Consider the following 14183-nt stretch of genomic DNA (forward strand, 5'->3'; position numbering starts at 1 on the left):
TGTGTGTGTGTGTGTGTGTGAAGAGAGAGAGAGAGAGAGAGAGAGAGAGAGAGAGAGAGAGAGAGAGAGAGAGATGAATTGGTAGGTATTGGTTGGAGGTGGAATAATGGTATGGGATGAGACATAACATTGTAGTTACATTGGATATAACTAATAGTAACTATTAGGGCATTATAAGGAAACAATATAAGGAGAATTCAAAGGTCAAAAGGGGGGAGGTAGCATGTGGAATGGAAAATATAGTAGATGTAGTTTGGAATATCTAGTGAGTTGAGTAATTAGGGGGAGTTTGTAGGATTAGAGAGTCGAGCTTTGAAGGAAATAAGAATAAAAAACTATTTGTGCTCCTAGGAGGATCTTTTTGTTAACAACATTTCAATGCAAGCATTTGTTTTAGTTATTGAGTATAGTATTTATGCCTTCATGATTCTCTATCGTTGAAAATGTTTTTATTCTCAAAGGTAGGGCAAAATAAAGAGACAACCTTAGAAGTTCCAAAAAACTTACCATGAGGAGTTTAAACTATATCAGATAACCCTTTTAACAATACCTCACCCCTATTTCAAGAGGAGGTTAAACTATATCAAGAGCATTTACATTATTATCAAGATTATCAAAATCAATCACACCAATAATATATAATCTTTAAACAAAATTTGAAATCATAAAAAAAATTATTTTATAAAGAATCATTAAAATGTATTTGTATAATTCACCTTTAAGGTCATAATTTTCTTTAATTTGGAAATTTCACCATGCATAAGCTTCTCAAGCTTCAAGAATATTTATTCAAACATTCTCTACTAACAAGGCCAACCACATGAAGGTGGAAGCTTGTATGGCCCCCCGTAATAGACCTAAGACGACCACAAAACAACACACCACCACACAAAACAACATAACACCACACAAAACAACATAACATCACACAAAATAACACAACTCATACAATTTTTTTTTATATAAATTTTATTAACATATCTTTAAAATTGTCATATTTTATGATTTGTTATGATACATTGATAGAAATTACAAATTATTTAAAACTCTAAAAGCTATTAGTTATGGAAATTACATACATGTGATTGATTAAATAAGGCAATGTCCTTGATAAAGTGTAAGAGATTTGCAATGATGTTAATATGTAATAAGTGAAATTTATAATCATGTGCACGGTTATGAGGTGCATTGTATTCATAAAATGAGTAAATTTTGCTTTCTTAAGGGCAATTATTTATGGTTATCCTGTTTCATGGGGAATTGTATTGTGAGTCATAAATGATATATTTGTTAATGTTGAGCTCAAATTAATAAATTATTAAATAAAAATTAAAAATTAACCAAAATTACTAAAAAATGCACAAAAAACAATATGCATAGCTTAAAGAATGGCCTAAGCCTGTTGACCATTCTTTAAGTTGTGGGACAAACACATGACCTTAAGGAATAACCATGGCCAGTAGCTATTCCCTTTGGTCTTTAGAAGGGGCAGAACTTTAGCCCCTTCTAATAATTTTTTATTATTATTAAACATCATATATGTACATGTTACAATGGTATTAGGTCAATGCAATTGACCAAAATATTATTAAAGAAATGGTCAATACCTAATTCCATTCCTTGCTGTATACAAACCAAATGTCACTATCTTAGGCTTTCTCTAAACATAACTGTGAAAAATAACTAGTTCAAAAAGTTGTTCAGCTCTCTCTGGAATCTCCTTTTAATTAAACTGTTAGACAACCATTCTTGGAAGTGTGGCCTTCAACCCGCTTGTTCCAAGAGCAGCCGTGTACAGCTACAATGTTTCTGTGTGCAACATGCTACCAACTTGTAATCTATTTGTTAGACAAAATAAATGCGTGGATAACATCCTTTAGATAAAAGAGAGAATATGATCACACAAATGACTCAAGCTATCAATCTCAATTTTAATTAAAACTTCATTTATATTATAACTGCAAAAACAGAATAAAATGTATACCCCAAATCTATAAAAAAAACTCTTAAAATATCATCTTAGAAAACCTCATCAAGCACTTCAACTTCAACTTGAATGGTCCTGTAAAACAATGGCACCCACCAAATAGATTTCAAAACATCTGAATACAATAAAATCTGCATACCTAAACCTAAAGCCAAGGAAATTTGTATCCTTTGTACCTCACTTGAAATGTTAAATAAAATGAATAAATCAGTGAACCACGGGGACGCGTCCCCCCCCTTTTTGGGCGCGTCCCCCCGTCAGAAACGTCTCGGGGACGGGGGGACGGGGACGCGACGTCCCCCGCCGTCCCGCCACCACCACCCAAACGCCACCGGGACGCGGAGACGTCCCCACGTCTCCCAGGGAGACGTGGAGACGTGGAGACGTCTCCTTGGGAGACGTTTGGGCGTCTCCCAAAGAGACATGGAGACGCCTCCACGTCTCCTTGGGAGACGTTTGGGCGTCTCCCCGTCCTTCAAGAGACGTGCAGACGTCTCTCCAAGGACGGGGAGACGCCCAGACGTCTCCTGTCGCCCCCACTTATATGCAATGTTTAAAATTAAAATTTTTTAAAAAAGTGAGTTTTTAAGTTTTTGGAGGGTTAAGGGGTAACTCTAATTGGACGTGGGCCAATAGAAAAATAACACCCGACGCCTTTAGAAAATAATAAAAGTATTTTTGGCCTCGCGGGGCGCTGCCCCTCGACCCCGCCCTGTATCGCGACAGGGAACGCGCAAGGGGCGCTGCCCCTTGACCCCAACTTGGGGGCGCTGCCCCCAAACCCCCATTGAAAAATATAGGGGGAAACCGCGCCGATAGAAGTAGGGAAAATCTAACCTCCGAGTTTGATTAGGCTCCATATAACAACACAACTTAGAAATCTTGGTATTTAGATTTAGTATTTCAAATTTCCTATAGTCTCATTTCAAATGTAATTCTTACACTGTAATACTGTCATACATCTTTTCAAAACTAGTTTTTCAAGTACTATATGTATATGTACAAGTATATAAGCACCACCACCCCGCCACCCCCCCCGCCGCCGTCCCCCCGCCGTCCCCAAATTTAGGCCCTTGGTCCCCCCGTCCCGGAAACGCGTCCCCCCCGTCCCCCCGTCCCCCCGTCCCCAACGCCCGTGGAACACTGGAATAAATCCAACAAGGAATCCAAAATAATAATAATATTAAGCCCTGTACCAAAATTACTAAATACTTACACTACTCAGTAAAATACATAACCAACAAAGCTCAATTAGCTGATAGCTTTTTGAATGTGCTGTAAAATATTTGAAAGCCAATAAAGAATACCATACTACACCAACAAATTACAGAGCAAGGCTTCTACGGACATACCAGAAGCCCAACAGGGCATTGCAGCTGTGTCCTATGAAGTCAATGAACTGTTGAAAGAACATCTAATGGAGACGAACCTGCAAAGAAGTATAAGTCCAGTGAACCCCCATAACTTGTATGTCAACTTACTGGCAGCATATAAGAACATATCCCATAGTTGTTCATTAATAGAACTCCATAATAAACATTTAGTTAAAATGAATATGATAATAAGCATTTAGGCTTTCTAAATCCATAATATCAAATTAATGTTTTTTAATCACAGAATGATTTATGTAACAACTACTGGAACAGTATTTTGTGATTTATGTTTTTAGCCTACAAAATATTTTGATGGGCAAAAAAGTATGGAACATGGGGAATTCTATAATCATTTTATTTGTATTAAAAAAACCTTCATATATAAGAAATATTCAATACCAACATAGGAAGACAAAAAAGATCGTATGTATAGAAAGTGTAGATAGCACAACTATTCCCCTCAACAACTTCATATCTGCTCACCCAGCCAAAATCACCCTTTCTATTATTAATCAATTCATACAGAAGTAACAGTTAAGCTGATGTGGGAAGACTTGTGCTGATTACCTCTCCAAGGGAAAATCCAAATGGATTAGCTGTGCAGGATAAGATCAACTCGTAGCCTGCAATCACGGAGAATTCAATAACTGGGTTAGCTATATTTGAAATATGGCTTCCTTCTAAAGCAGCTACTTGTGATCCAGGAAGGAGGTCATATGGAACTTCCCATCTCTTCTCTGCATTGGTTATATGAACTCTTACTGGGTCGTGCGTCTCATGCCTGCATTAGAATCTCACTTCATCAAGTGCTTTGTCAAAAATCATCTTAAAATAGCTCTTAAAATATCATCTTAGAAAAAGGAATGGTGTACACAAGAAATGTCAACCTCATCAAGCACTTCAACTTCGACCTCAATAATCCTGTAAAACAGTGGCACCCACCAAATAAATTTTCAAAACATCTAAATACAATCAAATCTGCATACCTAAAGCCAAGGAAATTCATATCCTTGTATCTCACTTGAAATGTTAAATGAAATGAATAAATCCAACAAGGAATCCAAAATAATAATAATATTAAATCCTGAACCAAAATTACTAAATTCCTTCACTACTCAGTAAAACACATAACCAACAAAGCTCAATTAGCTGATAGCTTAATATTATAGATGATTTGCATGAGCTGTAAAAAGTTTGAAAGCCACTAAAGAATACCATGCTACACCAACAAATTGCAGAGCAGGCTTCTACGGACATACCAAAAACCCAATAGGGCATTGCAGCTGTGTCCTATGAAGAACATCTAATGGAGACGAACCTGCAAAGAAGTAGAAGTCCAGTGAACCCCCATAATCTTGTATGTCCACTTACTGCCACTATAGAAGAACATTTATACCATAGTTGCTTTTGAATTGGGCTTCCCCTTCTAAAGCAGCTACTTGTGATCTAGGAAGGAGGTCATAAGGAACTTCCAATCTCTTCTTCTCTGCATTGGTTATATGAACTCTTACTGGGTCTTGCGTCTCATGCCTGCATTAGAATTTCACTTCATCAAGTGATTTACACAAGTCAAAAGGATTAAAAAGAAAAAAGAAAACAAGCCTAAATTTACCTTCCAGTATTTTGATGCAAGAACATTAAAATAAAACATGAGTGAAGAAAACCAAAACATTAATTCCCAATAAAATCAAAACACGGTGTGAAGTGAAAACTGAAAGATTAAGCGAAAAATGGCCGTCCAAATTTAAAGTGTCTTATCCACAGATCTATATTACAAAGGGGCAAAAATAACTGATGGGTATTAGGTGAAAATGTTAATCACACATTAAAGCATTGAATTATGTCCAAAATCAAACATGTCATGCCCACCACTCTCATAGTCATGCAAGCAACAACAAAAGCTTCGAGAGTAAAGGGTAATACTACTAAGGGTGTATAAAGCTATTTGATAGAATGTCTCAATAGAATGTGGTCTGCATAATATTTAGACAGAGGGTAACTAAGGGAATAATACTAAGGCTAAAAAACTAGGGCTTACATACTATCCATCAGCCAAACATCATTGTGCTGCACAAGTTGTTGGTGGTTGAGTTATTTATTTCAAAAGTGACCAAAAGATTGTGAAGGCATGAGTTTTTTATGTAACTGTTAACTCACAACTAACATTTAAAGATTATATAGCTTTCAAAATATACCCAAAATATGTGAATCGGCCTAAGCTATATGAATTCCTTGAGAATTATAGGTAATACCATTTAATAGCAATTCAATGGTAAGAAGTAGAATAGGCCATCTTGTTAGACAAAGAGGCAAAATGGCTAATAGATTATCCACCATGTTCTTGCTATTAAAGCTTTTCCCATAGTATTGGGTAGAGTCATTTTCTATATCAATCCACTTACTTGAGTTGGACAAATCACTCACTGAAGCTTGAGATCCCTACAGGGTTCAACACCCCTAGGGAACAAGGATGAACTCCCTGTATGTTCTTCATTAAGAAGAATGTGTACTAGTTGACTAGCCAAAGGCTTTATCAGCGTGGATTCTACACAGTCGTCCTCCAAAAGCATGCAACATCAACCGTTCACTATCTTGGTGGTAGCTTTGGAAGATTATTGAGATTTAGACCTGATAAGAACTGCCTGTGTAATTTGTCTGTTGGGCCGAAAATTCTGCTGCATTCTATTACTGTTGTCCACAAAAGCAATATTCGAGGAGAAAAAGAAAAGATTTGGAATCCTATTCTCAACGGCATCAAGTAATTTTTTTCAAGAAGATAAAACATAGTTTAACATAGTTTAAGATTCTTCACTTTATTGGCACGACAATTCACAGCATATAATGAGTAGCATGGTAAACCCCCGATAAGTATTCTCCTGCAGCTACATTCCAAACTTGTAGATCATGGAATCTATAAATGTGTCTAAAAATAACATTTGGGGTTTCATATACAATCATATTGTGCCTCATTCTATAAAGCAACAAAGAGCAATTCGCAGCATATTATGAGAAGCAGCATAGTAAACCCCCGATAAGTATTCTCCTGCAGCTAGATTCCAAACTTATAGATCATGGAATCTATAATTGGGTTTGAAAATAACATTTGGAGTTTCATATACAATCATATTGTGCCTCAATCTGTAATGTAATGAAAGAATGCTTTTCTTGTCGGAGAAAGAGAATAAGGCATCTAGTAGCTGCATTCATAGTTCTATTATAATCTCCAAGTGCTCTATAAATCTCATTTTGAAGCATTTGCATAAATGTCATCAAGTATGCATTGAATTGCTTGAAGTTGTGAGCACACGAGTTGAGCATTGAACTGCAGTTTTGAGGCTACAGCAAATTGCTTACGGTGAAGCTACTGGGTGTTACACAGAGGTGAGACTACTGAGTTTCTATCTTCTGTAAAGTTGTAGTGATTTTCCTTGCAATTGGGCTTTTTCATTTATCGGGTAGGAAGAAAATGTTCTCTAGTTAGTCATTGGGTTTCAGGGTAGGTTATTATAAGTAAATATTGACCTAATTGCTTAGTATCTGGATTCCACTGTGTAATATCTTTGATTGCATCAATGTTTCAGATAGCATTCATAATGGATCATAGAGTGTGATCAGAAACATTGATGCAATATAAAAATCTTACACAGCGCAATCTAGAAAATAAACAATAATTATAATGGACTGTGGAAATCTAATGTCTCTTAAATATTGACCTATTAAAACAGGGTTGGATTGACTTACTTTGTAAATTTAGACTTTGAATAAAGGATCATGGTGACTTGTTTTGCAATTGAGTATTGACATTTAAATGAAAGGTTGTGTGATTTCGTTTGTTCTTAGGTATGCAGGTTTTATCTTTACCAGGGTCGGAATTTGTTTTCCTGTAACTGGAATATTCAAATTTGACTTTTAATGAAAGGTTAAGTGATGCCTCTTGGGCTTGTGTATTGGGCTATAGTCTATACCTTCGGTAGGTTTAAGAGTTGTTCCTATGGCTAAACAATCAAAGTTTATACTCTTTTAAGGTGATAATTATTCTACTTAGGTGTGGCTAGTCTGTATTCTGTAGTCTGTTCCACAACAATTATAGCAAGTTAAAAAATTCTCAACAGAGTACAATGATGAGGCCAAACACGCTTGGTCTATTGTTTTAGTCATAAAATTCATCAGCTTTAATTCGGAGAAGGCTTTTCCTTAAGCAAACTGCAAATAGTAACTTTGGAACTAGGAAATCATGCATCCCCAAGGTGGTTTCAGGAATCCCTATGCAATATATGGAATTGGAGATAGAAGCCATACTGGCAGGCAACAATCTTGGGCTACCATTCCCATATCTTAGCCTAAGCCTCAACCTCAATCTCAAAGTTAGCAGCAACAAGTTCCGAAGCCTGAGGCCAGGAAGGAAGAACCTCCAAAACCCGCCCAGCCTGCTAGACAACTCTCAAAACCTGAACCCCAAATGCCCAAGCAATATCAGAAAAAGGATACTGCAAATAGTAACTTTAGAACTAGGAAATCATGCATCCCCAAGGTGGTTTCAGGAATCCCTATGCAATATATGGAATTGGAGATAGAAGCCATACTGGCAGGCAACAATCTTGGGCTACCATTCCCATATCTTAGCCTAAGCCTCAACCTCAATCTCAAAGTTAGCAGCAACAAGTTCCGAAGCCTGAGGCCAGGAAGGAAGAACCTCCAAAACCCGCCCAGCCTGCTATACAACTCTCAAAACCTGAACGCCAAATGCCCAAGCAATATCAGAAAAAGGATACTGCAACAGAGCCTAGAAGAGAGTCACCCATACCTCCTCCTCCTCCTCAGCTTGTGAACTTATCTCCCTCTTAGAGCAACAAAACTGAGGTGTTGAGCATAGTTCCTGCAGATCAAGGTAAGGCCAATGTGTAGGGATCAAACTTCGAACCAGATAAATCTCTTCAACAAAGCATAAAAGAAGACATAACCAGTCTCACTCGCAGGCTTGCAGAGCTCCATGCACAGCATAAGCTCTTCAATGCAGACCACAAGCAGAAAGGGCAAGCTGAGATGGGTGTTGGTGTGATCACTAAAGCTGTATCTTTTGGTTCACTTTGGCACTATAGCAGGACAAGTCTAAAGCAGTGGTATACACAAAACATACAAAACAAAGGTGGTAACTAAGACAAAATGATGGTGAACAAATCTAAAAGGTTAGGCACATATATGTACCAGGTCCCATTTTTAATCATTCATGTCAACCTTATCAAGCACTTCAACTTCAATAATCCTGGCAGTTTTTTCCTAAATAAAACAATGACAACCGCCTAATATATTTTCAAAACTTTCCAAACATCTCAATACTAGAAATTCGGATTTCATTCTCTATTCTATGAAACCTACTAACCTGAAGCGAAGGAAAATCATATCCCATTTGAAATATTAAAGAATTGAATAAATCCAACAAACCTACCAGCGCTCCCAAAACAAGGAATCCAAAAAAATATTAAACCCTGAACCAAAATTACTGAATTCCAATGGTAAACAATCTTCACTACTTGGTATATTACATAACCAATAAAGCTCAGTGAGCTGATACTTTGACCTTACTAGTGTAGATGATTTGTAGGTTCTGTACAATATTTAAAAGTCTATGTAATAAAGCTCAGTGAGCTGATACTTTGACCTTACTAGTGTAGATGATTTGTAGGTTCTGTACAATATTTAAAAGTCAATAAACAAAACAATGATACACTAAAAAACTGCAGAGCAGGGCATCTATGGACATACCAGAAGCCCAAGAGGGCATTGCAGCTGTATGTCCCATGAGGTCAGCAAACCACTGAACCACATCTAATGGAGATAAACCTGTGAAGTAGAAATCCAGCGAACCCCCAATAAGCTTGTATGTCAAGTCTAAAAAACATCCATACCATAGTTTTTCATAAATAGAATTCCATAATTGATATTTAGTTAAAATATATATTATAATACACATTTAGGGTTTCTAAATCCATAATATCAAATAAATTTTCTTTAATCACAGAATAATTTTAAGTAATGACTTTTGGAACAATACTTTGTCATTCATGTTTTCAACCTACAAAATACTTTCATGGACAACAAAGCATGGAACATGGGGAATCTATAATCATTTTATTCATCTTAAAAAAAACCATCATTTATAAGAAATATTCGATCCCAACATAAGAATATAAAAAAGACATAATGGTATCTCCTATATTAAAATATACACATTGAATTTTCATAATTCAAATGTAGAATTTAAAAGAAACCGAGAAGTAAATATCTCAACAATTTCATATCTGCTGGCCCAGCCAAAATCATCCTTCCTATTCAATTCATAAAGAAGTAACGGTGAAGCTGATGTGGGAAGGCATGTGCTGATTACCAGATAATGAAAACCAAGCTGCCATAAGAGGAGTTGAACAGAACCTCTCCATAGGATCTGTGCTTGATAGAAATTCCAAATGGATTAGCTATGCAAGTGAAGATCAACTCATTTCCTGAGAAAACAGAGAATTCAAACGCTGGGTTAGCTGTTTTGAAAATATGTTTTCCTTCTAGAGCAGCTACTGTTGATCTAGGAAGCAGGTCGTAAGAAACTTCCCATCTCTTCATCAGTTAAACGAACTCTTGGCAGACCCTGCATCTCATGCCTGCATTGGAACTCACTTCATCAGTCCTTTACCCTTGAGCCAAAAGGATCTGAGTGAAAACAAACCAAAATTCCCAAGAAATCAAAACACAGTGTAGAAACTGAAAGATTAAGAGAAAAATAGCCATCCAAATCTGAAGTGTTTTATCTACAAATCTATATTCCAAAGGGGTAAAAATAACAAATGGGTATTAGGTGAAAATGTATTAATTGCATGGAAACATTAAATTATCTTCAAAATCAAACATGGCATGCCACCACTGTCATCATAACGCAAGCAACAACAAAAGCTTCGAGGATAATAATACTAAGGGTAAATAACCAGGGCTTAAAGCTTCAAAGGTGGAGGGTAATAATACTAAGGGTGTATAAAAATTATTTAATTGTTTTAAGTGAATATTATTCTGTCAGATGGTATAGTTTTAAATGCTAAGGCAGATCTGTATTCAAAGGAAAGTGGAGCCCTCTGCTTAGCGCGTGAAATGTTTGACAGAATTCCTCAAAAGGAATGTTAAACCATAGACACTACGTGTGAACTGTTTGACAGAATTCCTCAAAGAAATGTGGTTTCATGGTGTTCCATGATCTCTAAAAGCACAAAATGGACATGTGGAAAGACCAATTAAAGGTGATCTGTATTACTCTGATTATGGCGGTTGTTTCACCATTTCCTCCACCTGATAAGATTGAGATTGAATGCATTCAGATGGAGGGTAGTAAGGATGAAGGAAATGGAAAATGAAAACGAAACAAGCACTTGAAAATTGAACAAAACAGATAGAAAGAACAGAACATTGAAAAGAGACAATCACAGAACAGAACATTGAAAAGATACAATCACAGAACAGAACATCGACAGAGAGAGGCAATCAGAGAAAGAATGAATGTCTGTAACCGAATGAAACTGAATTGTTTATAAAGAACTGAATGTCTCTAATCGAATGAAACTGAATTGTTTATCCTTATGTTAATTTCAAATGCTTTTTCCCGTCTCCATCAACATTTTTTGAATTTTCTTTTCCGTTATCATTCTCTCAACGGCTAATCTTTTCTGGGAGATCTTCTCTGTCGCCGGCGGCCTTCCAGCTAAGGGCTCCGGCACGATGATCACTGCAATGCCCTAGACGGTTGAGAATATGCCAGCTGCACATTTATATTCCCAAATTCGGTGTGCAATGGATACACCGAAGAGTAGTGAAATTTTGGTTTAAGAGGTACAGATAGATAAAGATAGATAAAGATAGGGAATTAAAGAGCGAGAGGTAGAGAGGAATAGTTATAGAGTAAAACGGGAGAAAGAGATATAAACTAGCGGTTGGATCTGGAAAAGGTCTAATGTGTAATGTCGATAGGAATTTATCAGTAACTTGCAGATGTAGCATCAATTGTGCTTATTTTGCAGGTGAAAACTTTAAAAGAGCCAGAGCTAGTGCCGATAAGAACCTAAAAACGTAGTGGCAAGTTGACTCTAAAATGACAGAACATACATCTAGAGGTGTTGTAACAAGGTCATCGCCTCGCTTTGAACTTCTCCCACAAACACAAACTCGTTCCTAGTACTAGAAAATCACATAGAAGTAACTGCATTCTAGGAACCCAAGCATGGTCACTTAGTTTAAAGAGCAAATTACACAGACCTCATGAATGCTTTTAGTTGTTAGATAATACAAGATCCTCTTCAGGTGTAATATTTGACTTTTTTTCCACTCTTAAAAGCTGTTTCTTTTGTGGGATTTCAAATCAACACATAAATGCTAGATATGATGTACATGCATGCTTGCTTTTGAGACAATTAAAGGAGAAGCAAAAGTGCTAATTGAATATGGTAATTCAGAATTTGTTATGTGTTTTTGTTGGAGTGGTATTCTTAGAACTATGTAAATCTTATAGTTGATGTGCATATTTCAATGTCTTTAAGATTATTGATATTTATAGTATATGTATTATTGAAAATATTAAATTTGAAATTTTTATAATAATATTAATTATAATATACATTTTGACACAACAATAATGTTATCATAGAACAAAATATTAATATTGTAATAAAGAAATAATCGTAAATGTAACATGAACTTCAATAGTAATGATGATATTAATATTATGAGTAATATCAAATGGAAACAATGATAATATTAATCTTGACATTATCAATGTCATTATTAAATATATTACCACTTTGCTCATATAATCATAATAGATCCCCATATTACTTAGAATTATTTTGATTGGGAACAAATGTTAGTAACCTATTTTTACTGAAATAAATTTATTTGACATTAATTGGCCTTCAAAAAAATATTTCGCCATAGTGAATCCCTCATGGGACTCATTCATATATTTCATTAAACCTTAATTCATGATTCCTTCAATTTAAAGTAATGGCATCACAAACTGTTATCCAATTTTATGTTGCTGCAAAGTGCAAATTCTGGTCAAGGTTTTTTAAGGATAATTTCATGGAATACAACCATAACCATCAACTTCTTTGGGGTATGTTAATATCTTAGGGTAACACTAAATATTTTTGAAGTTGTATATATGTTTGAGAATCATGGTTCATCACTTTGGGTTGAGTTGTACGTGTCGTGATGAGTCTCTGGCAGAGCAATGTGACCGATTGTTGACATTGATGTCGAAGGGCGGGCAGTGATTGTTGTGATTGTTGAGGACGCCCTCAGTGAAGAAAGGCACTGGCGCGATGGTTTCATTTACGATATCATTCTTTGCCTGTTAGTGGGCATTCTTCCTTCCAAGGAGGCATGCATTGAGAAAATGGACAAGTTTGTCAGGGATGTGGATGCCAACGCAATAGGCAATGTCGTCATGGAGTTGGAAGAGGAATGGACGAGCATCTTGGGTCGTTTCTTCAATCCTGAGTGCTTCCTCTTGGATGTGGATGTTTCAGATTCTAAAGATGAGAAACAGGTTGCTACGACAGAGTTGCGGACAAAGAAGGAGAATTTTATGGGCAATGCATGGGATGTTTTTCATGCAGGGGTCTCCACTGGCGAAAAGGGTCCATTTCGAAGGATGATGAATGAAGATTTGGGTTGGCTTTCAGACAACAACATTGAAAAGGTGGCAACTTTGGGTGCTCGCATTGTGACTATTCTGAGGCTTTTGTAGTGTCTTTGGCCTTTGATTGGTTGATGGCTTCTTTTTATTTTTCTGGTATGGGCCATATCCTTTTTGGGGGTCTGGTGCATATGTAATACTTTTTATTATCAATATAGGGCGCTATCCCCATACTCGATAGCACTTATCTAAAAAAAAAAAAAGAATATGTAGAATATCTAATTATTTTTTCTAGTATTAGTTCACATTGAAGAGTAAAATTATGTTATTTGATGGATTAAAGGTTGTTTGTGGAGACTACGGCATTGGATCTTGTCGTTAGCTATATTTTAACTTAGTCCGATTAGGTTATTTTAATGGATGATACTTCAACCTAATTACTCCCCTTACAGTAAAAGAAATGTTATCATATGTATTTTTGTTTTGATGTAGGTAAGCACAGTGTCAATGTGCTTGATGGACATTTCAAAAGCAAGAGATTTTCCAACTATCAAGGATAGTCCAAGAATCATGTTGTGCAAAATAGACTTCACATATTGTTTCTTTTTCATAGCATTTACATTTATAGTTTATAGCTCTAAATATTTAGATTATTTTCAAATCATTTTGATTTTTTTTAGAACTCTTGGATCAGTCAAAATTACTAATACCTCACAATCAATATGAACAATAACATTACATTTTTAATGGATTAATGTTTGTTGACCTGTATGTATTTGTGGTATGGAAATATCTTATGATTGTTTGTTGACCTGCATGTATTTGTGGTATGGAAATATCTTATGATTGTTGAAATATATTAACATCCAAATAATCAATTTTCACATTAACTACCAGATATATTTTCAAAATGAATTTCATATTTCTTTAAAAATAATTATCATTTCTTAAAATATCTTCAATTAAAACTGTAATGTCATTTTAAAATATATAATTTTTTAAATGATGAAAATAAATTTCTAACTCAAATTAAACTTAAAATTTTATAATTTTTAAAATATTATAAATAAATCCATTAATCTATTATTTAAAATAATGTAGATTTATTTTTCAATATTCTGGCTAAAGGAGGAATAGTAAAAAGACTCAAAAT

The 14183-nt window shown here is 35.6% G+C and overlaps 2 protein-coding genes across 6 annotated transcripts; one reads left to right on the plus strand and one right to left on the minus strand.

Moving 5' to 3' along the window:
* Positions 1-1381: 1381 nt before the first annotated feature.
* On the minus strand, positions 1382-10105 carry LOC131040407 (alpha-xylosidase 1-like). 5 transcript variants are annotated; one of them, XR_009358362.1, is made up of 8 exons: positions 9746-10103; positions 9124-9201; positions 4757-4890; positions 4620-4678; positions 4248-4281; positions 3928-4141; positions 3340-3416; positions 1382-2062 (listed from the first exon to the last, which is right to left on the minus strand). XR_009358362.1 is itself a non-coding variant. In XM_059207689.1 (3 exons), the coding sequence occupies exons 1-3, from the start codon at positions 4364-4366 to the stop codon at positions 3402-3404; spliced, it is 348 nt and encodes a 115-aa protein (XP_059063672.1). In that variant the 5' UTR covers positions 4367-4610; the 3' UTR covers positions 3169-3401. The 5 variants fall into 5 exon arrangements, 2 of the variants coding, with proteins under 2 accessions (XP_059063672.1, XP_059063671.1); XR_009358363.1 differs by having other exon boundaries at positions 3928-4281; positions 4757-4906; positions 9746-10105; XR_009358361.1 differs by having other exon boundaries at positions 3928-4281; positions 9746-10102.
* LOC131040406 (uncharacterized) lies at positions 6620-13171 on the plus strand. The gene is made up of 2 exons (XM_057973317.2): positions 6620-6741; positions 12619-13171. Exon 2 carries the CDS (start codon positions 12788-12790, stop codon positions 13139-13141), a length of 354 nt encoding a protein of 117 aa, XP_057829300.2. The 5' UTR covers positions 6620-6741; positions 12619-12787; the 3' UTR covers positions 13142-13171.
* The last annotated feature ends 1012 nt before the right edge of the window (positions 13172-14183 follow it).

This window comes from Cryptomeria japonica, chromosome 7 (assembly GCF_030272615.1).
Source record: "Cryptomeria japonica chromosome 7, Sugi_1.0, whole genome shotgun sequence".
NCBI classification, from domain to species: Eukaryota; Viridiplantae; Streptophyta; class Pinopsida; order Cupressales; family Cupressaceae; genus Cryptomeria; species Cryptomeria japonica.

What these genes read in the sequence shown, in the direction of transcription:
- LOC131040407 (XM_059207688.1), bottom strand. Translation starts at nt 4,366, where the DNA reads ATGAATTTCCTTGGCTTTAGGTATGCAGATTTGATTGTATTTAGATGT. An exon ending in AAGTTGAAGTGCTTGATGAG is followed by an intron (nt 4,142 to 4,247) that starts GTTGACATTTCT and finishes ATTCTAATGCAG; the next exon opens with GCATGAGACGCACGACCCAG.
- LOC131040406 (XM_057973317.2), top strand. Translation starts at nt 12,788, where the DNA reads ATGGACAAGTTTGTCAGGGATGTGGATGCCAACGCAATAGGCAATGTC.